We start from the raw sequence: 27813 nt of genomic DNA on the forward strand, positions 1-27813 counted from the left end.
TAGCTGGGCCATACAGGTTGACAGCTGTTCCATACAGGTTGACATCTGTTCCATACAGGTTGACAGCTGTGCCATACAAGGGTTTTCTATATTTCTACATTTTTCTACATTGTAGAATAATGGTGAAGACATCACAAGTATGAAATAACACATATGGAATCATGTAGTAACCAAAAAAGAAAAAACATGTAGGTGAGTAGGTGTGTCCAAACTTCTCTATATGGGGGATACAACCTTTCCAGCTCTGCCTATTTTGTTGTGAAGAGACATAATCACTAGATAATTTGTTTTGGTACCGTCCTTATGTAGCTAGTTTTTGGATCGATGTTCAGGAATGGCTGAAGATTTGTAATATTTACCTGGAGCTAACTCTGCAGATAACACTGCTGGGTGTCTTGAAAATCAATAATATAATAATACACTTTCTAAATTAAATATAGTTTTTGATATCTGAAGAAACTATTAGAATAGAAATGTTCAGAACGTGTGTGAAACATCACAGCACAGTGGAAAAATACATGACAGCTAGAGATAGATGGGAGGGGCTGAGGGTTAGCTGTAGAGTTAGTAGTAGTAGTGGTAGTATGGTTTATTGCAGTAGTAGTAGTACTGTATTAGTATAGTAGTAGTAGTAGTAGTAGTAGTAGTACTAATAGTAGTAGTAGTAGTAGTGGAATAGTGTTGTATAGTAGTAGTAGTAGTAGTAGTATGGTTTATTGTAGCAGTAGTAGTAGTACTGTATTAGTATAGTAGTAGTAGTATAGTAGTACTAGTACTAATCTTAGTAGTTTAAGTAGTAGTGGTATAGTATTGTAAAGTAGTAGTAATACCCTATTAGTATAGCAGTAGTAGTAGTAGTGTAGTATAGTAACAGTAGTAGTAGTGGTAGTGTGTTTTAGTATAGTAGTAGTAGTAGTAGTAGTAGTGTAGTATAGAAACAGTAGTGGTAGTGGTATAGTGTTGTATAGTAGTAATAATAATATATTAGTATAGCAGTAGTAGTAGTAGTGTAGTATAGTAACAGTAGTGGTAGTGGTAGTGGTAGTGCGGTTTAGTAGTATAATAGTAGTAGTAGTGGTAGGGTGGTTTAGTATAGTAGTAGTAGTAGTAGTAGTAGTAGTAGTGGTAGTGTCGTTTAGTATAGTAGTAGAAGTAGTAGTAGTAATCAAATCAAATCAAATCAAATTTTATTTGTCACATACACATGGTTAGCAGATGTTAATGCGAGTGTAGCGAAATGCTTGTGCTTCTAGTTCCGACAATGCAGTAATAAAAAGCAAGTAATCTAACTAACAATTCCAAAAAAAACTACTGTCTTATACACAGTGTAAGGGGATAAAGAATATGTACATAAGGATATATGAATGAGTGATGGTACAGAGCAGCATAGGCAAGATACAGTAGATGATATCGAGTACAGTATATACATATGAGATAAGTATGTAAACCAAGTGGCATAGTTAAAGTGGCTAGTGATACATGTATTACATAAGGATGCAGTCGATGATATAGAGTACAGTATCAACGTATGCATATGAGATGAACAATGTAGGGTAAGTAACATTATATAAGGTAGCATTGTTTAAAGTGGCTAGTGATATATTTACATCATTTCCCATCAATTCCCATGATTAAAGTGGCTGGAGTAGAGTCAGTGTCATTGACAGTGTGTTGGCAGTAGCCACTCAATGTTAGTGGTGGCTGTTTAACAGTCTGATGGCCTTGAGATAGAAGCTGTTTTTCAGTCTCTCGGTCCCAGCTTTGATGCACCTGTACTGACCTCGCCTTCTGGATGACAGCGGGGTGAACAGGCAGTGGCTCGGGTGGTTGATGTCCTTGATGATCTTTATGGCCTTCCTGTAGCATCGGGTGGTGTAGGTGTCCTGGAGGGCAGGTAGTTTGCCCCCGGTGATGCGTTGTGCAGACCTCACTACCCTCTGGAGAGCCTTACGGTTGAGGGCGGTGCAGTTGCCATACCAGGCGGTGATACAGCCCGCCAGGATGCTCTCGATTGTGCATCTGTAGAAGTTTGTGAGTGCTTTTGGTGACAAGCCGAATTTCTTCAGCCTCCTGAGGTTGAAGAGGCGCTGCTGCGCCTTCCTCACGATGCTGTCTGTGTGAGTGGACCAATTCAGTTTGTGGTGGTAGCAGTACTGTATTAATATAGTCATAGTATAGTAGTATTATAGTAGTAGTACCGCATTGGTGTAGTAGTAGTAGTAGTAGCAGTAGTAGTAGTAGTAGTGGTAGCAGTACTGCATTAACATAGTAGTAGCATAGTAGCAGTATAGTAGTCGTAGTACCGCATTAGTGTAGTAGTAGTAGTAGTAGTAGTAGTAGTAGTAGTAGTAGCAGTGGTAGCAGTACTGTATTAATATAGTAGTAGTATAGTAGTAGTATAAAAGTATTATAGGAGTAGTAGTACTGCATTAATGTAGTAGTGGTAGTAGTGGTAGTAGTGGTAGTGGTAGTGTGATTTAGTATAGTAGTAGTAGTGGTAGTAGTAGTAGTACGGTATTAATATAGTAGCAGTATTATAGTAGTAGTAGTACCGCATTAGTCTTGTAGTAGTAGTATAGTGTAGTATAGTAGAAGTAGTACTGCATTAGTATAGTAATAGTATTATAGTGTAGCATAGTAGTAGTAGTGATGTATTAGTATAGCAGTAGTACTGGTGGTAGTAAAGTGTAGTATAGTAGCACAGTAGTACTGTATTAGTATAATATTAGTATAGTAGTACTATTTTGGTGGTGGGCGGTTCTCTGGGAGTTGGGATTTAAGTCCTGGCAGGAGCCGTGGCCAGAGAAAATGGAGGTAATGCACGATAGTAGTATATTAGTAATATATTAGTAATATAGTAGTAATATATTAGTAATATAGTAGTAATATAGTAATAATATAGTAGTAATATAGTGGTAATATATTAGTAATAGAGTAGTAATATATTAGTAATATTGTAGTAATATAGTAGTAATATAGTGGTAATATAGTAGTAATATAGTGGTAATATGGTAGTAATTTATTAGTAATATAGTGGTAATATAGTGGTCATATAGTAGTAATATAGTAGTAATATAGTAGTAATATAGTAGTAATATAGTAATAATAATGTATTAGTATAGCAGTAGTAGTAGTAGTAGTAGTAGTAGTGTAGTATAGTAACAGTAGTGGTAGTTGTAGTGGTAGTGTGGTTTAGTATTGTAGTAGTAGTAGTAGTGGTAGTGTGGTTTAGTATAGTAGTAGAAGTAGTAGTAGTAGTGGTAGCAGTATGGTACTAATATAGTCATAGTATAGAAGTAGTATAGTAGTATTATAGTAGTAGCACCGCATTGGTGTAGTAGTAGTAGTCGTAGTAGTAGTAGTGGTAGCAGTACTGCATTAACATAGTAGTAGTATAGTAGTCGTAGTACCGCATTAGTGTAGTAGTAGTACTAGTAGTAGTAGTAGTAGTAGTAGTAGTAGTAGTGGTAGCAGTACTGTATTAATATAGTAGTAGTATAGTAGTAGTATAAAAGTATTATAGGAGTAGTAGTACCGCATTAATGTAGTAGTGGTAGTAGTGGTAGTGTGATTTAGTATAGTAGTAGTAGTGGTAGTAGTAGTAGTAGTACGGTATTAATATAGTAGCAGTATTATAGTAGTAGTAGTACCGCATTAGTCTTGTAGTAGTAGTATAGTGTAGTATAGTAGAAGTAGTACTGCATTAGTATAGTAATAGTATTATAGTGTAGCGTAGTAGTAGTGATGTATTAGTATAGTGGTAGTACTGGTGGTAGTATAGTGTAGTATAGTAGTACAGTAGTACTGTATTAGTATAATATTAGTATAGTAGTACTATTTTGGTGGTGGGCGGTTCTCTGGGAGTTGGGATTTAAGTCCTGGCTGGAGCCGTGGCCAGAGAAAATGGAGGTAATGCACGGTAGTAGTATATTAGTAATATAGTAGTAATATAATAGTAATATATTAGTAATATAGTAGTAATATAGTAATAATATATTAGTAATATAGTAGTAATATAGTGGTAATATATTAGTAATATAGTAGTAATATAGTAATAATATAGTGGTAATATAGTGGTAATATATTAGTAATATAGTAGTAATATAGTAGTAATATATTAGTAATATAGTAGTAATATAGTGGTAATATATTAATAATATAGTAGTAATATATTAGTAATATAGTAGTAATATAGTAGTAATATATTAGTAATATAGTAGTAATATAGTAGTAATATAGTAGTAATATATTAGTAATATAGTAGTAATATAGTACTAATATATTAGTAATATAGTAGTAATATAGTAGTAATATTGTAGTAATATAGTAGTAATATTGTAGTAATATAGTAGTAATATAGTAGTAATATATAGTAATATAGTAGTAATATAGTAGTAATATAATATATTAGTAATATAGTAGTAATATAGTAGTAATATTGTAGTAATATAGTAGTAATATTGTAGTAATATAGTAGTAATATAGTAGTAATATAGTAGTAATATATTAGTAATATAGTAGTAATATAGTACTAATATAGTAGTAATATAGTAGTAATATAGTAGTAATATTGTAGTAATATAGTAGTAATATTGTAGTAATATAGTAGTAATATAGTGGTAATACCCTGGGGGTATTACTCTGGAAGCTGGAGAGTATTTACAGGATTTGACTAAATCTGATGATCATCCGAACCCTCTCCCTGTCCCCAGGTCCTGCCATTGTCCTATCCTTCTTCATCGCAGCGCTGGCCTCTGTGATGGCTGGTCTGTGTTATGCTGAGTTTGGGGCCCGCGTCCCCAAGACGGGCTCAGCCTACCTGTACAGCTACGTCACAGTGGGAGAACTCTGGGCCTTCATCACGGGATGGAACCTCATCCTCTCTTACGTTATCGGTGAGACAGGCAGACATTGGTATTATTAAAAGGTAGACTAAGCAAAATGCATGCACAAAGTAAACACAAAGTGGATTAATTTCCACAACAACTAAGAGTGTTGAAGAGCGAGGCTAAACTTGACCTCTGTTTTCATTCCGTCCTGTAGCAGCATGAAGCTCACCACAGACACCGTATGAAGGAATGTGGAAGTCTTGCATCAAGCTGATCTCAATATCTGTGGTGCTTTGTGTCCGTCTACCTCTATTTTAACCAGATTTGAAAATGTTTATCAGCTACTAGCTGGGCGATGAAACTCAAATCAAATGTATTTATATAGCCCTTCGTACATCAGCTGATATCTCAAAGTGCTGTACAGAAACCCAGCCTAAAACCCCAAACAGCAAGCAATGCAGGTGTAGAAGCACGGTGGCTAGGAAAAACTCCCTAGAAAGGCCAAAACCTAGGAAGAAACCTAGAGAGGAACCAGGCTATGTGGGGTGGCCAGTCCTCTTCTGGCTGTGCCAGGTGGAGATTATAACAGAACATGGCCAAGATGTTCAAATGTTCATAAATGACCAGCATGGTCCAATAATAATAAGGCAGAACAGTTGAAACTGGAGCAGCAGCACGACCAGGTGGACTGGGGACAGCAAGGAGTCATCATGTCAGGTAGTCCTGAGGCATGGTCCTAGGGCTCAGGTCCTCCGAGAGAGAGAAAAAAGAGAGAAAGAGAGAATTAGAGAGAGCATACTTAAATTCACACAGGACACCGGATAGGACAAGAGAAACTAAAGAATACTCTGAGTGTACAAAGCATTAAAAACATCTTCCTAATATATTCATCGGGGCATGGACTATACAAGGTGTGGAAAGCCTTCCACAGAGATGCTGGCCCATGTTGACTCCAATGCTTCCCACAGTTGTGTCATGTTGGCTGGATGTTCTTTGGCTGGTGGGTCATTCTTGATACACACAGGAAACTGTTGAACATGAAACGCCCAGCAGAGTTGTAGTTCCTGACACAAACCGGTGCACCTGGCACCTACTACCATACCCTGTTCAAAGTCCCTTTTATAGTCTTGCCCAGTCACCCTATGAATGGCACACATACACGATCCATGTTTAAATTCTATCAAGACTTTACAATCCTTCTTTAACCTGTCTCCTCCCTTTCATCTACACTGATTTAAGGGGATGTATCAATAAGGGATCATAGATTTCACCTGCATTCACCTGGTCAGTCTATGTCATGGTGCTCCTAATGCTTTGTATACTCAGTGTAAAGACAGAGCTTTTATTGTTAGATCACTAACTTGCTTCATATGTGGTGAGAGTTGGGTAGAGAGTTAGGTAGAGAGTTGGGTAGAGAGTTGGGTAGAGAGTTGGGTAGAGAGTTGGGTAGAGAGTTGGGTAGAGTGTTGGGTAGAGAGTTGGGTAGAGAGTTGGGTAGAGTGTTGGGTAGAGAGTTGGGTAGAGAGTTGGGTAGAGAGTTGGGTAGAGAGTTGGGTAGAGTTGGGTAGAGTGTTGGGTAGAGAGTTGGGTAGAGTGTTGGGTAGAGTGTTGGGTAGAGAGTTGGGTAGAGTGTTGGGTAGAGAGTTGGGTAGAGTGTTGGGTAGAGAGTTGGGTAGAGTGTTGGGTAGAGAGTTGGGTAGAGAGTTGGGTAGAGTGTTGGGTAGAGAGTTGGGTAGAGTGTTGGGTAGAGTGTTGGGTAGAGAGTTGGGTAGAGAGTTGGGTAGAGAGTTGGGTAGAGTGTTGGGTAGAGAGTTGGGTAGAGAGTTGGGTAGAGAGTTGGGTAGAGTGTTGGGTAGAGAGTTGGGTAGAGTGTTGGGTAGAGAGTTGGGTAGAGAGTTGGGTAGAGAGTTGGGTAGAGAGTTGGGTAGAGTGTTGGGTAGAGTGTTAGGTAGAGTGTTAGGTAGAGTGTTGGGTAGAGTGTTAGGTAGAGTGTTGGGTAGAGAGTTGGGTAGAGAGTTGGGTAGAGAGTTGGGTAGAGTGTTGGGTAGAGAGTTGGGTAGAGAGTTGGGTAGAGAGTTGGGTAGAGTGTTGGGTAGAGAGTTGGGTAGAGTTTAAATTGGGTATTATATTGGGTATTGCAAATTGTTTGGGTAGAGAGTTGGGTAGAGAGTTGGGTAGAGAGTTGGGTCATCTTGGGTGTGTTGGGTCTAGAGTTGGGTCTTGGTTAGAGAGTTGGGTAGAGTGTTAGGTAGAGAGTTGGGTAGAGTGTTGGGTAGAGTGTTGGGTAGAGAGTTGGGTAGTTTAGAATGGGCTAGGGGTTGAGTTGGTTCTTTAAATAAATTATATATGCAAATGTTTGGTACATACCTTTCACTCTCTTTTCATCTCTCTGTCTCTCCCTCTATCTGTCTCTGTCTCTCTCTCTCTCTCTCCCTCTCTGTCTCTATCTGTCTCTGTCTCTCCCTCTGTCTGTCTCTCTCTCCCTCTATCTGTCTCTGTCTCTCCCTCTGTCTGTCTCTGTCTCTCCCTCTATCTGTCTCTGTCTCTCCCTCTCTGTCTCTCCCTCTCTGTCTCTCCCTCTATCTGTCTCTCTGTTTGTCTCTGTGTCTGTCCCTCCCTCCCCAGGTACCTCCAGTGTAGCACGGGCATGGAGCGCTACGTTTGATGAGTTGACAGGGAAACATATAGAGGCGTTCTGCAGACAGTACATGACCATGAAAGCACCTGGGATACTGGCAGAGTACCCTGACATGTTCGCTGTGCTCATCATCATCACCCTCACAGGTACACACACACACACACACACACTCACACACACACACACACACACCTTCACCCGTCTTTCAGCTCTAATCTTCAACTCTCTCTTCTTCCCTTTTTCCTATTTTATAATAAACGTTCTCTCTCTGTAGGTCTGTTGTCGTTTGGAGTGAAGGAGTCAGCTGTTGTCAACAAGGTGTTTACGTGTATCAACGTCCTGGTGTTGTTATTTATGGTGGTCTCTGGACTGGTCAAAGGAACCCTGAAGAACTGGCATCTGGACCCTGATGTCATCTTACACAACAACTCCAGCCAAAAGTAAACACACACACACACACACGTATGTAGTTGCCTAGTTAAATGAAGGTTAAATAAAATAATAAATAATAAATAAAACCAGTTCTGTCCTTTTTCTGTTCTTGTCTATTAATGTTCTGTATGATGTTTTGTGTTTTATGTCTTGTGTGAACCCCAGGAAGAGTGGACGTGGCTTTCTCTAAATGGGATCGTAATAAAATTCCAATTACACACACACACACACACACACACACACACACACACACACACACACACAGTATACTAGTGTGTATTTAATGATCTATCTTTCTCTCAGCATGACAGAGCCCTTGCTGTCGGCGGAGAGTCTAGGAGTGGGCGGGTTCATGCCATTTGGCTTCACCGGTGTCCTATCAGGCGCTGCCACCTGTTTCTACGCCTTCGTGGGATTCGACTGTATCGCCACGACAGGTCAGTGTGGGAGGCGCCAACTTACATCACCAGTGGAGGTACTGAAACACACGTCGCTGGTGAAACCTCCACGGTCTTCAAATTACATCTAAAAGGGATTGTTTTTTACTATCAATCTACACAACTTACTCAACCTTTTCAAAAGAGAAATAAAACGCTGTGAACATTTTCTACATTTCTAAGACATGTAAAATGAAGATGAATTGATTGCATATGTCTTCACCCCCCTGAGGTATTACTTGGTGGAAAAACCTTCGGCAGCCATTACAGCTGGGAATCATTTGGAATATAATTCTACCAACTTGAATCAACTCTTAGGGAGACATTCAGTCTCTTCAGAACGTATTCTACCAACCTGAATCAACTCTTAGGGACACATTCAGTCTCTTCAGAATGTATTCTACCAACCTGAATCAACTCTTAGGGAGACATTCAGTCTCTTCAGAATGTATTCTACCAACCTGAATCAACTCTTAGGGACACATTCAGTCTCTTCAGAATGTATTCTACCAACCTGAATCAACTCTTAGGGAGACATTCCGTCTCTTCAGAACATATTCTACCAACCTGAATCAACTCTTAGGGAGACATTCAGTCTCTTCAGAACGTATTCTACCAACCTGAATCAACTCTTAGGGAGACATTCAGTCTCTTCAGAATGTATTCTACCAACCTGAATCAACTCTTAGAGAGACATTCAGTCTCTTCAGAATGTATTCTACCAACCTGAATCAACTCTTAGGGAGACATTCAGTCTCTTCAGAATGTATTCTACCAACCTGAATCAACTCTTAGGGAGACATTCAGTCTCTTCAGAATGTATTCTACCAACCTGAATCAACTCTTAGGGACACATTCAGTCTCTTCAGAACGTATTCTACCAACCTGAATTAACTCTTAGGGAGACATTCAGTCTCTTCAGAATGTATTCTACCAACCTGAATCAACTCTTAGGGAGACATTCAGTCTCTTCAGAATGTATTCTACCAACCTGAATCAACTCTTAGGGAGACATTCAGTCTCTTCAGAACGTATTCTACCAACCTGAATCAACTCTTAGGGAGACATTCAGTCTCTTCAGAACGTATTCTACCAACCTGAATCAACTCTTAGGGAGACATTCAGTCTCTTCAGAACGTATTCTACCAACCTGAATCAACTCTTAGGGAGACATTCAGTCTCTTCAGAATGTATTCTACCAACCTGAATCAACTCTTAGGGAGACATTCAGTCTCTTCAGAACGTATTCTACCAACCTGAATCAACTCTTAGGGAGACATTCAGTCTCTTCAGAATGTATTCTACCAACCTGAATCAACTCTTAGGGAGACATTCAGTCTCTTCAGAACATATTCTACCAACCTGAATCAACTCTTAGGGAGACATTCAGTCTCTTCAGAACGTATTCTACCAACCTGAATCAACTCTTAGGGAGACATTCAGTCTCTTCAGAAAGAATTCACACCCCTTCACATTTTCTACAGTTTGTTGAGTTACAGCCTGAATTTAAAACATTGAGAGTTGTTGTGACTGAGCTCCACACAATACCCCATTATGTCAAAGTGGAATTATATTTTCTAAACATTACCAAATTAATTAAAAAAATAAAATCTGAAATGTCTTGAGTCAACTATTCAACCTCTTTGTTGTTATGGCACGCCTAAATAAGTCAGACAGTCACAGGGTTTAGGGTTAAGGTTAGGGATAGGGTTTAGGGTTAGGAGGTTCTACAGGGGTCAGAGGTCATTGAGGTCATGGGGTAAGCTGCTGTCCAGTCAGACAGTCACAGGGTTTAGGGTTAGGGTTAAGGTTAGGGATAGGGTTTAGGGTTAGGAGGTTCTACAGGGGTCAGAGGTCATTGAGGACATGGGCTAAGCTGCTGTCCAGTCAGACAGTCACTACACATTTCCACTGCCTCTAAATCAGTGAACCAGGCTGTTTTACCTGTGGACAGTGTATAGGGAAAGTAAAAGGTTTTTAGATTTTTTTGCAAAAGTATATACATTTTTTTATCTATCACATTTACATAAGGATTCAGACCCTTTACTCAGTACTCTGTGCCTCGACACAATCCTGTCTCGGAGCACTATGGACAATCCCTTCAACCTAATAGCTTGGTTTTTGCTCTGACATGCACTGTCAACTGTAGGACCTTATATAGAGAGGTGTGGGACTTTCCAAATCATGTCCAATCAATTGAATTTACCACATGTGGACTCCAATCAAGTATTTTTTTATTTCACCTTTATTTAACCAGGTAGGCCAGTTGAGAACAAGTTCTCATTTACAACTGCGACCTGGCCAAGATAAAGCAAAGCAGTTCGACACATACAACAACACAGAGTTACACATAAACAAACATACAGTCAATAATACAATAGAACAATCTATATACAGTGTGTGCAAATTAGGTAAGAGTAGGGAGGTAAGCAATAAATAGGCAATAGAGGATAATAATAATTACAATTTAGTAAATTAAACACTGGAGTGATAGATGTGCAGATGATGATGTGCAAGTAGAGATAGTGAAGATAAATAACAATATGGGGATGAGGTAGTTGGATGGGCTATTTACAGATGGGCTGTGTACAGGTACAATGATCGGTAAGCTGCTCTGACAACTGGTGCTTAAAGTTAGAGAGGGAGATATAAGTCTTCAGCTTCAGTGATTTTTGCAATTTGTTCCAATCATTGGCAGCAGAGAACTGGAAGGAAAGGGGGCCAAGGCCTTTGGGGAAGACCAGTCAAATATACCTGCCGGAGAATGTGCTACAGGTGGGTGTTGCTATGGTGACCAGTGAAATATACCTGTTGGAGAACGTGCTACAGGTGGGTGTTACTATGGTGACCAGTGAGATATACCTGCTGGAGAGCATGCTACAGGTGGGTGTTACTATGGTGACCAGTGAAATATACCTGCTAGAGAACGTGCTACAGGTGGGTGTTATACCTGCTGGAGAATGTGCTACAGGTGGGTGTTACTATGGTGACCAGTGAGATATACCTGCTGGAGAGCATGATACAGGTGGGCGTTGCTATGGTTACCAGTGAAATATACCTGCTGGAGAACGTGCTAGAGGTGGGTGTTGCTATGGTGACCAGTGAAATATACCTGCTGGAGAACGTGCTACAGGTGGGTGTTGCTATGGTGACCAGTGAAATATACCTGCTGGAGAGCATGCTACAGGTGGGTGTTGCTATGGTGACCAGTGAAATATACCTGCTGGAGAGCATGCTACAGGTGGGTGTTGCTATGGTGACCAGTGAAATATACCTGCTGGAGAGCCAGCTACAGGTGGGTGTTACTATGGTGACCAGTGAAATATACCTGCTAGAGAACGTGCTACAGGTGGGTGTTATACCTGCTGGAGAATGGGCTACAGGTGGGTGTTACTATGGTGACCAGTGAAATATACCTGCTGGAGAACGTGCTAGAGGTGGGTGTTACTATGGTGACCAGTGAAATATACCTGCTGGAGAACGTGCTAGAGGTGGGTGTTACTATGGTGACCAGTGAAATATACCTGCTGGAGAGCGTGCTACAGGTGGGTGTTGCTATGGTGACACGTGAGCTGAGATAAGGCAGGGCTTTACCTAGCAGAGACTTATAGATGACCTGGAGCCAGTGGGTTTGGTGACAAATATGTGGTGAAGGCCAGTCAACGAGAGCATACAGGTCGCAGTGGGGGGGTTATTGGTTCCTAACTGACTGAGTAAATTGGTTCCTGACTCGCAGGGGCTATTTGATGCTAATGCAGTACGCCACAGGATGTTTTTGTGCTGGTCGAGGGCAGTCAAGTCTGGGGTGAACCAAGGGCTAAATCTGTTCTTAGTTCTATTTTTTGAATGGGCCATGCTTATTTAAGATGGTGAGGAAAGCACTTTTAAAGAGCAACCAGGCATCTTCTACTGATGGAATGAGGTCAATATCCTTCCAGGATAGCCGGGACAGGTCGATTAGAAAGGCCTGCTCGCTGAAGTGTTTTAGGGAGCGTTTGACAGTGATGAGGGGTGGTCGTTTGACCGTGGATCCATTATGCACGCAGGCAATGAGGCAGTGATCGCTGAGATCCTGGTTGAAGACAGCAGAGGTGTATTTAGAGGGAAAGTTGGTCAGGATGATATCTAAGAGGGTGCCCATGGTTACGGATTTAGGGTTCTACCTGGTAGGTTCCTTGATCATTTGTGTGAGATTGAGGCTATCTAGCTTAGATAGTAGGACGGCCAGGGTGTTAAGCATGTCCCAGTTTAGGTTACCTAACAGGACGACCTCTGTATATAGAGAGGGGGCAATCAATTCACATATTGTGTCCAGGGAACAGCTGTGAGCTGAAGGGGGTTAATAACAAGCGTCAACGGTGAGAGACTTGTTTCTGGAAAGGTGGATTTTTAAAAGTTAAAGCTCGAACTGTTTGGGCACAGACCTGGATAGTATGACAGAACTCTGCAGGCTATCTCTGCAGCAGATTGCAACTCTGCCCCCTTTGGCATTTCTATCTTGTCGGAAAATGTTATAGTTAGGGATGGAAATGTCAGGATTTTTGGTGGCCTTCCTAAGGCAGGATTGAGACACGGCTAGGAAATCCGGGTTGATGGAGTGTGCTAAAGCAGTGGATAAAACAAACTTAGGGAGGTGGCTTCTAATGTCAACATGCATGAAACCAAGGCTTTTACAGTTTCAGAAGTCAACAAAAAAGAGCACCTGGGGAATAGAAGTGGTGCTGGGGGCTGCAGGGCCTGGATTAACCTCTTCATTACCAGGGGAACAGAGGAGGAGTAGGATAAGAACACGGCTAAAGGCTGTAAGAACTGGTCGTCTAGTGCGCTCGGAACAGAGAGTAAAAAGAGCAGAATTCTCGACACGGAAGAATAGATTCAAGGCATAATGTTTAGACAAGGCTATGGAAGGATATAAGTACAGTGGAGGTAAACCTAAGCATTGAGTGACAATGAGAGAGGTTTTGTCTCTAGAGGCACCAGTTAAGCCAGGTGAGGTCACGCATGATTGGGGGGTGGAATTAAAGGGCTAGCCAAGGCATATTGGGCAGGGCTGGAGGCTCTACAGTAAAATAAGACAATCACTAACTAAAACAGTTATGGACAATGTAGTGCACTAATAATAATCAGTAACCAAAACAGCAATAGGCATACTGGCATTAGGGCGAGGCATGTGTAGCCGAGTGATCATAGGGTCCAGTGAGTAGCAATAGCTGAGTCAGGGAGCCAATTCAGTAGTATGCTAGGCGAGCTGGAGACACAGCGATTCAGACAGCGGGCAGATGGGCATCCAGTGATGGAAGAGTTTAAACCACCTCGAATGGTCGGCAGACCAGCTGCAGTGTGTGCAAACCTGGTCAAGAACTACAGGAAACGTATGATCTCTGTAATTGCATACAAAGGTTTCTGTACCAAATATTACGTTCTGCCTTTCTGAAGTATCAAATACTTATGTCATGCAATAAAATGAAAATTAATTACTTAAAAATCATACAATGTGATCTTCTGGATTTTTGTTTTAGATTCCGTCTCTCACAGTTGAAGTGTACCTATGATAGAAATGACAGACCTCTACATGCTTTGTAAGTAGGAAAACCTGCAAATCGGCAGTGTATCAAATACTTGTTCTCCCCACTGTATGATGAAACGAAATATACACGGGACGGGACAAGACCAAGACTTCTACGCCATCTTGGAATCTAAAGTCATAGAAACATCTCAAGGATGCACCTGAGCTCAATTTCAAGTCTTATAGCAAAGGGTCTGAAAATGTAAATAAGGTATCTGTTTTTTATTTTTAATAAATGTGCAATCAATTATCCAAACCGGTTTTCGCTTTGTTATTATGGGGTATTGTGTGTAGATTGCTGAGGATAAAAATATATATATGTTAGAATAAGGCTGTAATGTAACAAAACGTGGAATGAATCAATAGGTCTGAATACTTTCTGAATATTATTCAACACGACAACCTGGGGTTCAATCCCAAGCTGTGTCATTACTGGCCGTGACCAGCAGTCCCATTGGGCGGTGCACAATTGGCCCAGCATCGTCCGGTTTAGGGGAGGGTTTGGCCCAGCGTCGTCCGGGTTAGGGGAGGGTTTGGCCCAGCATCGTCCGGGTTAGGGGAGGGTTTGGGCCAGCATCGTCCGGTTTAGGGGAGGGTTTGGCCGGAGGGGCTTTACGTGGCTCATGGAATGGAAGAAATTAGTTATGAATCTCTACATTTATATTATGAAATCACAAGGTAAATTATCAAATCCTACTGCGATTTTACTACATATTAAAAACTACACGTTTTACACTTCACTAGAATTGTCTACTTGGAGGGCTGTTAGATTGTTTTTTTTTTTTTAGCGACTCCTTGGGTTGGCTGGGAAAGTGCAGGCTGACTTCGGTCGTCAGTTAAACGGTGCTTCCTCCGACACATTGGTGCAGCTTCCTGGTTAAGCGGATGGGTGATATTAAGAAGTACGGTTTGGTCATGTTTCGGAGAACGCATGACTCGACATACGCCTCTCCCGAGCACATTGGGGAGTTGCAGAGATGAGACAAGATCGGAATCACAAAATTAGATACATATTTTTTGAATATTATTCAAAATGATTGACAGCTATTATGGCTGCCCAAGGTTCTCCACCAATAATGAATTCTGGGGTGTGAAGACCTACGCAACGAAGACGTCTTCATTCATTTAGAACATTAACTTTCTTTCTCTTTGAAATAGGTTGTGTAGATCTTGAGGAACCTTTGACATCTAACCCCTGACATCTGACCTCTAACCTCTGACATCTGCCCCCAGGTGAGGAGGTGAAGAACCCTCAGAAGGCCATTCCCATAGGCATCGTGTCGTCTCTCCTCATCTGCTTCGTGGCCTACTTCGGAGTGTCTGCTGCTCTCACCATGATGATGCCCTACTACCTCCTAGACAACAACAGTCCTCTGCCCGCAGCCTTTAAATATGTAGGCTGGGAGGGAGCCACTTACGCTGTGGCTGTAGGGTCACTGTGTGCTCTGTCCACCAGGTTAGTACACATGCTGTACATCTATGTATAGAAGGTGATTCAACACACACACCTAGCCTCACCTAGACAAACTAACCTGTATGTACACACACACCCTGCTGATGTGATCAGTGAGTTTAGCTCACACCACCAGGTGTGTGCGTGTGTGTGTCTCTTAGTGAGTATATATTTAACCATGGGGGTATTTGATTCCCCAGCTGTCTATTAATATCAGTAGAGAGATCTGTCATATTGTCCCATAAATCTAACAGGTATATCATGTTCATTATAAACTGGGTGGTTCGAGCCCTGAATGCTGATTGGCTAACAGACGTGGTATATCAAATCAATCAATCAAATGTATTTATAAAGCCCTTCTTACATCAGCTGATGTCACAAAGTGTTGTACAGAAACCCAGCCTAAAACCCCAAACAGCAAGCAATGCAGGTGTAGAAGCACGTTGGCTAGGAAAAACTCCCTGGAAAGGCCAGAACCTAGGAAGAAACCTAGAGAGGAACCAGGCTATGTGGGGTGGCCAGTCTCTTCTGGCTGTGCCGGGTGGAGATTATAACAGAACATGGCCAAGATGTTCAAATGTTCATAAATGACCAGCAGGGTCAAATAATAATAATCACAGGCAGAACAGTTGAAACTGGAGCAGCAGCACGGCCAGGTGGACTGGGGACAGCAAGGAGTCATCATGGCAGGTAGTCCTGAGGCATGGCTCAGGTCCTCCAAGAAAGAGAGAGAGAATTAGAGAGAGCATACTTAAATTCACACAGGACACCGAATAAGACAGGAGAAGTACTCCAGATATAACAAACTGACCCTAGCCCCCATAACACAAACTATTGCAGCATGAATACTGGAGGCTGAGACAGGAGGGGTCAGGAGACACTGTGGCCCCGTCTGATGACACCCCCGGATAGGGCCAAACAGGCAGGATATACTGTATATCAGACCGTATACTACGGATATGACAAAACATGTAGTTTTCCTGCTCTAATTTCGTTGATAACCAGTTTATAATAGCAATAAGGCTCTCGGGGGGTTGTGATATGTTGCCAATATACCACTTGCCCGTTAGCGTTTCTAAAGGCATTGAGTTGTAGACTTCTAATTTGATTCCCAGACGTTAGGAAAAAAAGTGTTTCAAAAGGGTTCTTCGGCTGTCCCCGTCGGATAACCCTTGTTGGTTCCAGGAAGAACCAGTTTGGGTACCATGTAAAATGCTGTGTGAAAAGGATTCTACATTGAAGCCAAAACAGCTCTACTTAAAACCAAAAAGGTTCTACCTGGAACCAACAAGGGTTCTTCAAAGGGTTCTTCAATGGGGACAGTCGAATAACCCTATTAGGTTCTAGAGGGCACCTTTTTTTCCTGAGGGTGTAGTTCCATTCCGTGTCTGTGATAAGATGTCTAAATGATTAGCGTCTTCTGATATTCCAAAATGAAATGTGTTTTATTTCAACCTTGATCTCTCTGTCTGAATTGCCTGTTTCATGATTTTGAATTTGTCCCACATGGCATCCTATTCTAATTATAGTGCACTACATTACACCAGGGTCCATAGGGCTTTATAGTGCACTACATTGCACCAGGGTCCATAGGGCTTTATAGTGCACTACATTACACCAGGGTTCATAGGGCTTTATAGTGCACTACATTACACCAGGGTTCATAGGGCTTTATAGTGCACTACATTGCACTAGGGTCCATAGGGCTTTATAGTGCACTACATTGCACCAGGGTCCATAGGGCTTTATAGTGCACTACATTGCACTAGGGTCCAAAGGAACTTTATAGTGCACTACATTACACCAGGGTCCATAGGGGTCTTGTCTAAAGAAGTGAGCAATATAGGGAGTACGATGCCGTTTGGGATGGAGCCTCTAACTCTGTGTTTATGCATGAAGGAATATTAACTATTTAAAATGGTAATTGCTCTCACTAACACCCTTCATCACTATCGTAACCCCTGCCTGCTAACACTTTCAGTCCTGTGATTGGATGCCCCAGCCTTCAGTCAAATCTCATCACCCTGCTCATACATCGTAAGTGCAGGAAAATCACACCCCTTTGGAAATAAAAGTCCAATCAAACCAAAATGTTCAAATGATACTGTCTTTCCAAAACTCCATCCATGGACCTTCAATCACTTGCAACAAATCAACATTAAAAAAATCTACTCAAACATTCCAAATGAACATAAGCCTAAAACAATTACAAAATATGTATATTTATCTACTATTTTGAATCAATTGAATGTGTTAGCTGCTCTGTGATTAACTCCCAATGTGACTGGCCTGCGTGGCATTGCCTGTATTCTGTCTGTATGTGTCCGGCTGTCCAGCTGTGTGTGTGTGTCAGTTTGTGCATGCGTCTGTGTGATCGTCCATCTTGTGCCTGTATGTGTCTGTGTGTGTGCACCTGACAACATGGTTATCACAAACAACATGGTTATCACTAACAACATGGCTATCACTAACGCCATGGTTATTGCTAACAGCATGGTTATCACTAACAACATGGTTATCACTAACAACAAGGTTATCGCTAACAACAAGGTTATCACTAACAACATGGTTATCGCTAACAGCATGCTTACCGCTAACAACATGCTTATCACTAATGACATGGTATAGCTAACAATATGGTTATCACTAACACGATGGTTATTGTTAACAACATGGTTATCGCTAACAACATGGTTATCGTTAGCAACAAGGTTATCGTTAACAGCATGGTTATCGCTAGCTACAAGGTTATCGCTGACGCCATGGTTATCGCTTGCGGCAAGGTTATCGCTAACAGCATGGTTATCGCTAGCAACAAGGTTATCGCTAACAACATGGTTATCGATAAATACACGGTTAACGCTAACGGCAAGGGTATCGCTAACAACAAGGTTATCGCTAGCGCTATGGTTATCACTAACGACTAGGTTATCGCTAACAACAAGGTTATCGCTAACAACCTGCTTATCGCTAACGACATGGTTATCGCTAACGACATGGTTGTCGCTGACAACAAGGTTGTCGCTAACAACATGGTTGTCGCTAACAACAAGGTTGTCACTAACAACATGGTTATCGCTAACAACATGGTTATCAATAACAACATGGTTGTCGCTAACAACATGGTTATCGCTAGCAACATGGTTATCGCTAACAACAAGGTGGTACCCAGACAGAGGGACATCAAGAGGTTAATGTTGGAAGGGTCAGGTCTAGTAAGGGAGCAACATTACAACTACATTACAGGGAGGAACATTACAGCTACGTTACAGGGAGATACATTACAGGGAGCTACGTTACATGGAACTACATTACAGCTACATTACAGGGAGCTACATTATAGCTACATTACAGGGAGCTACATTACAGCTACATTACAGGGAGCTACATTACATGGAGCAACATTACAGCTACATTACAGGGAGCTACATTACATGGAGCAACATTACAGGGAGCTACATTACAGCTACATTACAGGGAGCTACATTACAGGGAGCTACATTACGGGGAGCTACATTACAGGGAGCTACTTTACAGGGAGCTACTTTACAGGGAGCTACGTTACAGGGAACAACATTACAAGGAGCTACGTTAAAGCTACATTACATGGAGCTACATTACAGGGAGCAACATTACAGGGAGGTACATTAGAGCTACATTACAGGGAGCTACATTACAGCTACATTACAGGGAGCAACATTACAGGGAGCAACATTACAGGGAGCTATGTTACAGCTACATTACAGGGAGCTATGTTACAGGGAGATACATTTCAGGGAGCAACATTACAGGAAGCTACATTACAGTTACATTACAGGGCTAGCTACAGTTACAGGGAGCTACATTACAGGGAGCTACATTACAGCTACATTACAGGGAGCTACATGACAGGGAGCTACATTACAGGGAGTTACATTACAGCTACATTACAGGGAGCTACATTACAGCAACATTACAGGGAGCTACATTACAGGGAGCTACATTACAGGGAGCTATATTACAGCTACATTACAGGGAGCTACATTAGAGGGGAGCTACATTAAAGCAGCATTACTGGGAGCTACATTACAGGGAGCTACATTACAGCTACATTACAGGAGCTATATTACAGGGAGCTACATTACAGGGAGTTACATTGCAGCTACATTACAGGGAGCTACATTACAGCAACATTACAGGGAGCTACATTACAGGGAGTTACATTACAGCTACATTACAGCTACATTACAGGGAGCTACATTACAGGGAGCTACATTACGGGGAGCTACATTACAGGGAGCTACTTTACAGGGAGCTACTTTACAGGGAGCTACATTAAAGCTACATTACATGGAGCTACATTACAGGGAGCAACATTACAGGGAGCTACGTTAAAGCTACATTACATGGAGCTACATTACAGGGAGCAACATTACAGGGAGGTACATTAGAGCTACATTACAGGGAGCTACATTACAGCTACATTACAGTGAGCAACATTACAGGGAGCAACATTACAGGGAGCTATGTTACAGCTACATTACAGGGAGCTATGTTACAGGGAGATACATTTCAGGGAGCAACATTACAGGAAGCTACGTTACAGTTACATTACAGGGAGCTACGTTACAGCTACATTACAGGGAGCTACATTACAGCTACATTACAGGGAGCTACATTACAGGGAGCTACATTACAGGGAGCTACATTACAGGGAGCTATGTTACAGGGAGCTACATTACAGCTACATTACAGGGAGCTACAATAGATGGAGCTACATTACAGATACATTACAGGGAGAGACATTACAGCAACATTACAGGGAGCTACATTACAGGGAGCTACATTACAGGGAGTTACATTACAGCAACATTACAGGGAGCTACATTACAGGGAGCTACAATAGAGGGAGTTACATTGCAGCTACATTACTCGGAGTTACATTACAGCAACATTACAGGGAGCTACATTACAGCTACATTACAGGGAGCTACATTACATGGAGCTACATTACAGCTACATTACAGGGAGAGACATTACAGCAACATTACAGGGAGCTACATTGCAGGGAGCTACATTACAGCAACATTACAGGGAGCTACATTACAGGGAGTTACATTGCAGCTACATTACAGGGAGCTACATTACTGGGAGTTACATTGCAGGGAGCTACATTACAGGGAGTTACATTGCAGCTACATTACAGGGAGCCACATTACAGCAACATTACAGGGAGCTACATTACAGGGAGCTACATTACAGGGAGTTACATTACAGCAACATTACAGGGAGCTACATTACAGGGAGCTACATTACAGGGAGCTACATTACAGGGAGCTACATTACAGCTACATTACAGGGAGCTATATTACAGGGAGCTACATTACAGGGAGTTACATTGCAGCTACATTACAGGGAGCTACATTACAGGGAGCTACAATAGATGGAGTTACATTGCAGCTACATTACAGGGAGCTACATTACAGCAACATTACAGGGAGCTACATTACAGCTACATTACAGGGAGCTACATTACAGGGAGCTACATTACAGCTACATTACAGGGAGAGACATTACAGCAACATTACAGGGAGCTACATTACAGGGAGCTACATTACAGCTACATTACAGGGAGCTACATTACAGCAACATTACAGGGAGCTACATTACAGCAGCATTACAGGTAGCTACATTACAGCAACATTACAGGGAGCTACATTACAGCAGGGGAGCTACATTACAGGGAGCTACATTACAGGGACAGCTACATTACAGCTACATTACAGGGAGCTACATTACTGCAACATTACAGGGAGCTACATTACAGGGAGCTACGTTACAGCTACATTACAGGGAGTTACATTACAGCAACATTGCAGGGAGCCACATTACAGCAACATTACAGGGAGCTACATTACAGGGAGCTACATTACAGGGAGCTACGTTACAGCTACATGACAGGGAGCTACATTACAGGGAGTTACATTACAGCTACATTACAGGGAGCATTACATTACAGGGAGCTACATTACAGGGAGCTACATTACAGGGAGCTACATTACAGGGAGCTACAGCTTACAGGGAGCTACATTACAGGGAGTTACATTACAGCTTACATTACAGGTAGCTACATTACAGGTAGCTACATTACAGGGAGCTACATTACAGGGAGCTACGTTACAGCTACATTACAGGGAGACACATTACAGCTACATTACAGCTACATTACAGGGAGCTACATTACAGGGAGCTACATTACAGCAACATTACAGGGAGCTACATTACAGGGAGCTACATTACAGGGAGCTACATTACAGCTACATTACAGCTACATTACAGGGAGCTACATTACAGCAACATTACAGGGAGCTACATTACAGGGAGCTACGTTACAGCTACATTACAGGGAGCTACATTAGAGGGAGCTACATTACAGCAGCATTACTGGGAGCTTCATTACAGGGAGCTACATTACAGCTACATTACAGGGAGCTACATTACAGGGAGCTACATTACAGGGAGCTACATTACAGCTACATTACAGGGAGCTACATTACAGGGAGCTATGTTACAGCTACATTACAGTGAGCTACATTACAGGCAGCTACATTACAGCAGCATTACAGGGAGCTACATTACAGGTAGCTACATTACAGGTACATTACAGGGAGCTACATTACAGGTAGCTACATTACAGGTAGCTACATTACAGGGAGCTACATTACAGGGAGCTACGTTACAGCTACATTACAGGGAGACACATTACAGCTACATTACAGCTACATTACAGGGAGCTACATTACAGGGAGCTACATTACAGTGAGCTACATTACAGCTACATTACAGCTACATTACAGGGAGTTACATTGCAGCTACATTACAGGGAGCTTACACATTACAGGGAGCTACATTACAGGGAGCTACGTTACAGGGAGCAACATTACAGGGAGCTACATTACAGGGAGCTACATTACAGGGAGCAACATTACAGGGAGCTATGTTCCAGCTACATTACAGGGAGCTACGTTACAGGGAGCTACATTACAGGGAGCTACGTTACAGGGAGCAACATTACAGGGAGCTACGTTCCAGCTACATTACAGGGAGACACATTACAGCTACATTACAGCTACATTACAGGGAGCTACATTACAGTGAGCTACATTACAGCTACATTACAGGGAGCTACGCTACAGCTACCTTACAGGGAGCTACATTATAGGGAGCTACATTACAGCAACATTTCAGGGAGCTACATTACAGGGAGCTACGCTACAGCTACATTACAGGGAGCTACATTATAGGGAGCTACATTACAGTAACATTTCAGGGAGCTACATTACAGGGAGCTACGTTACAGCTACATTACAGGGAGCTACATTACAGGGAGCTACATTACAGGGAGCTACGTTACAGCAACATTCCTGGGAGCTATGTTACAGGGAGCTACGTTACAGGGAGCTATGTTACAGCTACATTAGAGGGAGCTACATTACAGCTACATTACAGTGAGCTATATTACAGGTAGCTACATTACAGGGAGCTACGTTACAGGGAGCTACGTTACAGGGAGCTACATTACAGCTACATTACAGGGTGGATTTTGTTGTTTGACTCCTTGTCTCTTCCTTCTCTATACTAGTTTGACCCTCTATTAAGCCGTCACCCTCCTCCTCCCTTGATTGTCACTTCATCCTCTCTCCTATCGAATATCTCCCTCTCAACCCTTCCTCCTCCCCTCCTCCCCTCCTCTCCTCTATCAAGTCTCTCTTCTCTCAACCCTTCCTCCCCCTCAATCCTTCCTCCTCCCCTCTATCAAATCTCTTCTCTCAACCCTTCCTCCTCCCTATCAAGTCTCAACCCCCCTTCCTCCTCCTCTATCAGTCCCCAGCCCCTCAATCTCTCCCCCCTCAACTCTTCCTCCCCCCCTCAACCCTTCCTCCTCTCATCTATCAGTCCCCAGCCCCTCAATCCTTCCTCCTCCCCTCCCCTCAACTCTTCCTATTCCCCTCAACCCTTCCTCCTCTCATCTATCAAGTCTCTCACCCCTCAACCCTTCCTCCTTCCCACAACCCTTCCTCCTCTCCTCAACCCTTCTTCCTCTTCTCTACCAAATTCTTCTCCCCTGTTCCCCCACTTTACCCTCACCCCTCTTATACCTACCGTTCTACCAAAATCTCCCTTTCTCATCCCTTTCCTCTCCCTCCCTTCCTCCCCCCAGTCTCCTTGGCTTTATGCTCCCTCTCTCCTCAACCCTCTCCCCTCCCTCCCTTCCTCCCCCAGTCTCCTGGGCTTTATGTTCCCTCTCTCTCCTCAACCCTCTCCCTCCCTTATTCCTTCCTCCCCCAGCCCTTCCTCCCCCAGTCTCCTGGGCTCAATGTTCCCTCTCTCCTCAACCCTCTCCCCTCCCTCCCTTCCTCCCCCCAGTCTCCTGGGCTCGATGTTCCCTCTCCCTCGTATAATATTTGCCATGTCTCGAGACGGCCTCCTCTTCTCCTTCTTGGCCCGCATCAGTGAGAGGAAGACACCCATCATGTCCACCATGGCTGCTGGAGTCATGTCTGGTAAGCAGCGTCAGGGGTTAGGGTTTAGAGGTTAGAGGTTAGGGAAGACACCCATCATGTCCACCATGGCCGCTGGGGTCATGTCTGGTAAGCAGCGTCAGGGGTTAGAGGTTAGAGAAGACACCCATCATGTCCACCATGGCTGCTGGGATCATGTCTGGTAAGCAGCATCAGGGGTTAAATTACAAGAGTTAGAGGTGGGAAGACAGTGGTAGAGCGAGCAGCTGCATGGTGTCGTTGTTTACCTAGCTGTCATCTCCTCGAAGAGAGAGGTTAAAGTTAATAAATACATAATAATAAATCAACCTGGTGTTCAGAGTGCTGTGACCCAGTTAGTCACCTGAGGATCTACAGTCAGATTGGACCCCAGCTCTGTGGATGATGTGGCCAAACTGTTCTGTGTTTGAACCACACATCATCAGTTTGTAGTATTGTTGTCACTCTTTCAGAAGTCTCGGCCCAGTGTTATTTACTTATCTGACAACTATTATCAAGCATACGAATGAAAAGAGTTGAGGGAGAGGAGAGAGAGTAGGGAAATGAGAGAGTAGAGAGAGTAGGGAGAGGAGAGAGAGTAGGGGGAGGAGAGAGAGTAGGGAAATGAGAGAGTAGAGAGAGTAGGGAGAGGAGAGAGAGTAGGGGGAGGAGGAGAGGGGGAGGAGAGAGAGTAGGGGGGAGAGAGAGTAGGGGAGGAGAGAGAGTAGGGAGAGGAGAGAGAGAGTAGGGTAGGGGAGAGAGTAGGAGGAGGAGAGAGAGTAGGGGGAGGAGAGATTGTAGGGGGAGGAGAGATTGTAGGGGGAGGAGAGAGAGTAGGGGGAGGAGAGATTGTAGGGGGAGGAGAGAGTAGAGAGAGTAGGGAGAGGAGAGAGAGTAGGGGAGGAGGAGAGAGAGTAGGGGGAGGAGAGAGAGGAGAGAGAGTAGGGAGAGTAGAGAGAGATAGGGAGAGGAGAGAGAGTAGGGGGGGGAGAGATTGTAGGAGGAGAGAGAGAGTAGGGGGAGGAGAGATTGTAGGGGAGGGGAGAGATTGTAGGGGGAGGAGAGAGAGTAGGGAGAGGAGAGAGAGTAGGGAGAGGAGAGAGAGTAGGGAGAAGCAGGAGAAAGTAGGGAGAGGAGTTAGAGATAGAGGGGTAAGTGTAGACAGAGGAGATAGAGGGGTTAGTGTAGACAGAGGAGATAGATGGGTTAGTGTAGATAGAGGAGATAGAGGGGTTAGTGTAGACAGAGGAGATAGATGGGTTAGTGTAGATAGAGGAGATAGAGGGGTTAGTGTAGATAGAGGGGTTAGTGTAGATAGAGGGGTTAGTGTAGACAGAGGAGATAGAGGGGTTAGTGTAGACAGAGGAGATGAGATAGAGGGGTTAGTGTAGACAGAGGAGATAGAGAGGTTAGTGTAGATGGAGGAGATAGAGGGGTTAGTGTAGATAGAGGAGATAGAGGGGTTAGTGTAGATAGAGGGGTTAGTGTAGATAGAGGGTTAGTGTAGACAGAGGAGATAGAGGGGTTAGTGTAGACAGAGGAGATGAGATAGAGGGGTTAGTGTAGACAGAGGAGATAGAGAGGTTAGTGTAGATGGAGGAGATAGAGGGGTTAGTGTAGATAGAGGGGTTAGTGTAGATAGAGGGGTTAGTGTAGACAGAGAAGATAGATGGGTTAGTGTAGACAGAGGTGATAGTGGGGTTATTGTAGACAGAGGAGATAGAGGGGTTAGTGTTGACAGAGGAGATAGAGGAGATAGAGGGGTTAGTGTTGACAGAGGAGATAGAGGAGATAGAGGGGTTAGTGTAGACAGAGGAGATAGAGGAGATAGAGGGGTTAGTGTAGACTGAGGAGATAGAGGAGATAGAGGGGTTAGTGTAGACTGAGGAGATAGAGGGGTTAGAGGGGTTAGTGTCGATAGAGGGGTTAGTGTAGACAGAGGAGATAGAGGGGTTAGTGTAGATAGAGGAGATAGAGGAGATAGAGGGGTTAGTGTAGACTGAGGAGATAGAGGGGTTAGAGGGGTTAGTGTCGATAGAGGGGTTAGTGTAGACAGAGGAGATAGAGGGGTTAGTGTAGATAGAGGAGATAGAGGAGATAGAGGGGTTAGTGTAGACTGAGGAGATAGAGGGGTTAGAGGGGTTAGTGTCGATAGAGGGGTTAGTGTAGACAGAGGAGATAGAGGGGTTAGTGTAGATAGAGGAGATAGAGGGGACTTATGGCCTTTCTGTCTCTCCCCCAGCTATCATGGCCTTTCTGTCTCTCCTCCAGCTATCATTGCCTTATGGCCTTTCTGTCTCTCCCCCAGCTATCATGGCCTTTCTGTCTCTCCCCCAGCTATCATGGCCTTTCTGTCTCTCCTCCAGCTATCATTGCCTTTCTGTCTCTCCTCCAGCTATCATAGCCTTTCTGTCTCTCCCCCAGCTATCATGGCCTTTCTGTCTCTCCTCCAGCTATCATGGCCTTTCTGTCTCTCCTCCAGCTATCATGGCCTTTCTGTCTCTCCTCCAGCTATCATAGCCTTTCTGTCTCTCCTCCAGCTATCATGGCCTTTCTGTCTCTCCCCAGCTATCATGGCCTTTCTGTCTCTCCCCAGCTATCATGGCCTTTCTGTCTCTCCCCCAGCTATCATGGCCTTTCTGTCTCTCCTCCAGCTATCATGGCCTTTCTGTCTCTCCCCAGCTATCATGGCCTTTCTGTCTCTCCTCCAGCTATCATGGCCTTTCTGTCTCTCCTCCAGCTATCCTTTCTGTCTCTCCTCCAGCTATCATGCCTTTCTGTCTCTCCTCCAGCTATCATGGCCTTTCTGTCTCTCCCCAGCTATCATGCCTTTCTGTCTCTCCTCCAGCTATCATGGCCTTTCTCTCCCTCTCCAGCTATCATGGCCTTTCTGTCTCTCCCCAGCTATCATAGCCTTTCTGTCTCTATCATGGCCTTTCTGTCTCTCCCCAGCTATCATGGCCTTTCTGTCTCTCCCCAGCTATCATGGCCTTTCTGTCTCTCCTCCAGCTATCATGGCCTTTCTGTCTCTCCTCCAGCTATCATGGCCTTTCTGTCTCTCCTCAGCTATCATGGCCTTTCTGTCTCTCCTCCAGCTATCATGGCCTTTCTGTCTCTCCTCCAGCTATCATGGCCTTTGCTTCTGTCTCTCCCCCAGCTATCATCTGTCTCTCCTCCAGCTCCTTTCTGTCTCTCCTGCTATCATGGCCTTTCTGTCTCTCCTCCAGCTATCATGGCCTTATGGCCTTTCTCTCCTCCAGCTATCATCTATCCCCCAGCTATCATGCCTTTCTGTCTCATGGCCTTTCTGTCTCTCCTCAGCTATCATGGCCTGAACCCAGCTGGTTTAGCCTGTCTCTCTCCAGCTATCAGCTTAGTATTTCTGTCTCTCCCCCAGCTATCATGGCCTTTCTGTCTCTTAGCTATCATGGCCTTTCTGTCTCTCCTCCAGCTATCATGGCCTTGTTGGCCTGTGTCTCTCCTCCAGCTATCATCCTGAACCCTGTCTCTCCCTGTGCTATCATGGCCTTTCTACCCTAAACCCTGTGTTCTGGTACTCAGGTTAGTATCCTGAACCCTGGTGTTAGCCTGTGTTCTGGTACTCAGGTTAGTATCCTGAACCCTGGTGTTAGCCTGTGTTCTGGTACTCAGGTTAGTATCCTGAACCCTAAACCCTGTGTTCTGGTACTCAGGTTAGTATCCTGATCCCTGGTGTTAGCCTGTGTTCTGGTACTCAGGTTAGTATCCTGAACCCTGGTGTTAGCCTGTGTTCTGGTACTCAGGTTAGTATCCTGAACCCTGGTGTTAGCCTGTGTTCTGGTACTCAGGTTAGTATCCTGAACCCTACACCCTGTGTTCTGGTACTCAGGTTAGTATCCTGAACCCTGGTGTTAGCCTGTGTTCTGGTACTCAGGTTAGTATCCTGAACCCTGGTGTTAG

At 43.4% G+C, this 27813-nt stretch overlaps 1 protein-coding gene across 2 annotated transcripts in view; it reads left to right on the forward strand.

The window, feature by feature from the left end:
- The window catches only part of LOC112240277 (high affinity cationic amino acid transporter 1), a 57177-nt gene that overhangs the window by 15918 nt on the left and 13446 nt on the right, over window positions 1–27813 (forward strand). For both annotated transcript variants that reach the window (XM_042309531.1, XM_042309530.1), the window contains exons 3-7: window positions 4713–4895; window positions 7455–7613; window positions 7742–7907; window positions 8203–8336; window positions 15136–15358. In XM_042309531.1, coding sequence (XP_042165465.1) covers window positions 4713–4895; window positions 7455–7613; window positions 7742–7907; window positions 8203–8336; window positions 15136–15358 — 865 coding nt within the window. The remainder of the gene's footprint in view (window positions 1–4712; window positions 4896–7454; window positions 7614–7741; window positions 7908–8202; window positions 8337–15135; window positions 15359–27813) is intronic.

The sequence above is a fragment of the Oncorhynchus tshawytscha genome, linkage group LG30 (genome assembly GCF_018296145.1).
Source record: "Oncorhynchus tshawytscha isolate Ot180627B linkage group LG30, Otsh_v2.0, whole genome shotgun sequence".
Taxonomy (NCBI): Eukaryota; Metazoa; Chordata; class Actinopteri; order Salmoniformes; family Salmonidae; genus Oncorhynchus; species Oncorhynchus tshawytscha.